The sequence below is a fragment of the Papaver somniferum genome, chromosome 10 (genome assembly GCF_003573695.1).
Source record: "Papaver somniferum cultivar HN1 chromosome 10, ASM357369v1, whole genome shotgun sequence".
NCBI classification, from domain to species: domain Eukaryota; kingdom Viridiplantae; phylum Streptophyta; class Magnoliopsida; order Ranunculales; family Papaveraceae; genus Papaver; species Papaver somniferum.
Window position 1 is genome coordinate 42,178,922 of NC_039367.1, and position 1,733 is coordinate 42,180,654.

The following is a 1,733-nucleotide window of genomic DNA, read 5'->3' on the forward strand; positions in this document are numbered from 1 at the left end:
GTATTAAACATATTTTTCTAGGTATGAAATCAAACCTATTGTTTTTCTCAATAATAAGAATTTTATTAAACAAAATGTTTTCCAAAGAATACAAAAAAGTCCCTAAGGACTTAACTCAAAAGAAATAAAAGAAAACAGAAAGGAAAAAAACCCTTTTTTTATTTTTATAGGTTGTACATGCTAATAAAATCTATAGTATGGTTGTTCTGGATTTTCCAGGCCATCCAGAAAAGTTGGGTTTTCTCCAAACATTATTGTTTCTCCTTGTCCTAGAGTGACCCCTTTATATTAGCAAGCTTGTCTGCAGAGAAGTTTACCACTCTGTAGCTATGAATTATTTTCCATCTAGAAACTTTAGAGTATATATTCTTCCATCTACTGACTGCATACCATGGTATTCTGTTTTGTTTAAAAGAGGTCATGACAGATGATGAATCTATTCTAAATATGAGCTGATGGAAACCTTTACTAACAGCCCACTCATATGCATTGATTACTACCATGACTTCTGCACAGAAATTTGTTGCAATACCGAGACCACCTGTAACTGCAATGAAAAATTCTCCACCATTGTTTCTCCCTATAAAGCCATACCCTGAAATTCCTGGATTTCCTTTTGATTCACCATCACAACAGAGTAATAATTCATTTTTGCCTGGTAATTGGAAGTAAATCTTCATAATTCTCACATGTTTAACTTTTCTGCTCTTAAGATCAAACTCTTTCAAAATTTGCAGGTCATATGATGTATTCCACATACAAGCTTTTAGTCTAATTTCACTTGCTTCTGTAAACTATAATACCTATTTCTGTATAACCTCCATGTTAGCAGTGATATTATCAAAAACACATTTATTCCTCATGAACCATATATCTTTCATTAAGCAAAATTAAGCAATTCTCCAGATATGTTTAACTGCTGGACTTTTACCCTTTGCCATCTTTATTCCCCCATCAAAGGATTTAGGCTTATTGAATTCAAACTTATTAGATAGCCAGTTCCATAATTCAACACTAAAAGAGCATTTTCACAGGATGTGTTCTAAGGATTCCTTATTCTTCTTACATAATGCACATCTAGATACTATGTTAAATTTTCTTTTCTTCATGTTATCATCAATAGAGAAAATTCCTCTAGCAATTTTCCATATGATACTAGACTTACCAGGGTGAATAGAATTACTCCATACCTGTGTAGTCTAATGAGGTTTAGGGATTTTCTCTCTGATGCTCTCCACTGCAGATGCCACAGAGAAGTTTCCTGAGATATTTCCTGTCCATATTTTTCTATCTGCTCCCCCTTCTGTTACTGGCAAGTCTTTGATTTGAATCATTTCAAGCAGTTCACTTGGTATAACCCATTCACCTCCAAGTAAAAAGTCTGACACTTTCATATCAAGGAACTGTTGCATATATCTGTTTTCAGGGTATAGCTCAATCAATGAAGTATCCAGAACTCATTTTTCTCTCCAAGCAGAAATTGAAGTACCATCGCCTACCAACCATATTGTTAATTCATTGAGATCATTCATAACCCATTTTAACCCTGGCCAGACTGATGATTTCCTGTAATATCCAATCCAGTCACCTTTTTTATCTTGAAACTTTGTTTGGTAAGATAGAGAACATTCATCTGTTCCATTTTGAAGTTTCCACAAGAGTTTCATCAATAAGGCTTTATTTATTACCTCCAGTCTTCTCAATCCAAGTCATCCCTCAGCTGTTGGAGATCA

The 1,733-nt window shown here is 34.0% G+C and overlaps 1 protein-coding gene across 1 annotated transcript; it reads right to left on the minus strand.

Moving 5' to 3' along the window:
• Positions 1-269: 269 nt before the first annotated feature.
• On the minus strand, positions 270-758 carry LOC113315565. The gene has a single exon (XM_026563828.1). It carries the CDS (start codon positions 756-758, stop codon positions 270-272), a length of 489 nt encoding a protein of 162 aa, XP_026419613.1.
• Positions 759-1,733: the final 975 nt, after the last annotated feature.

Coding starts and splice junctions, on each gene's coding strand:
- LOC113315565 (XM_026563828.1), bottom strand. CDS start 758: ATGTGGAATACATCATATGACCTGCAAATTTTGAAAGAGTTTGATCTT.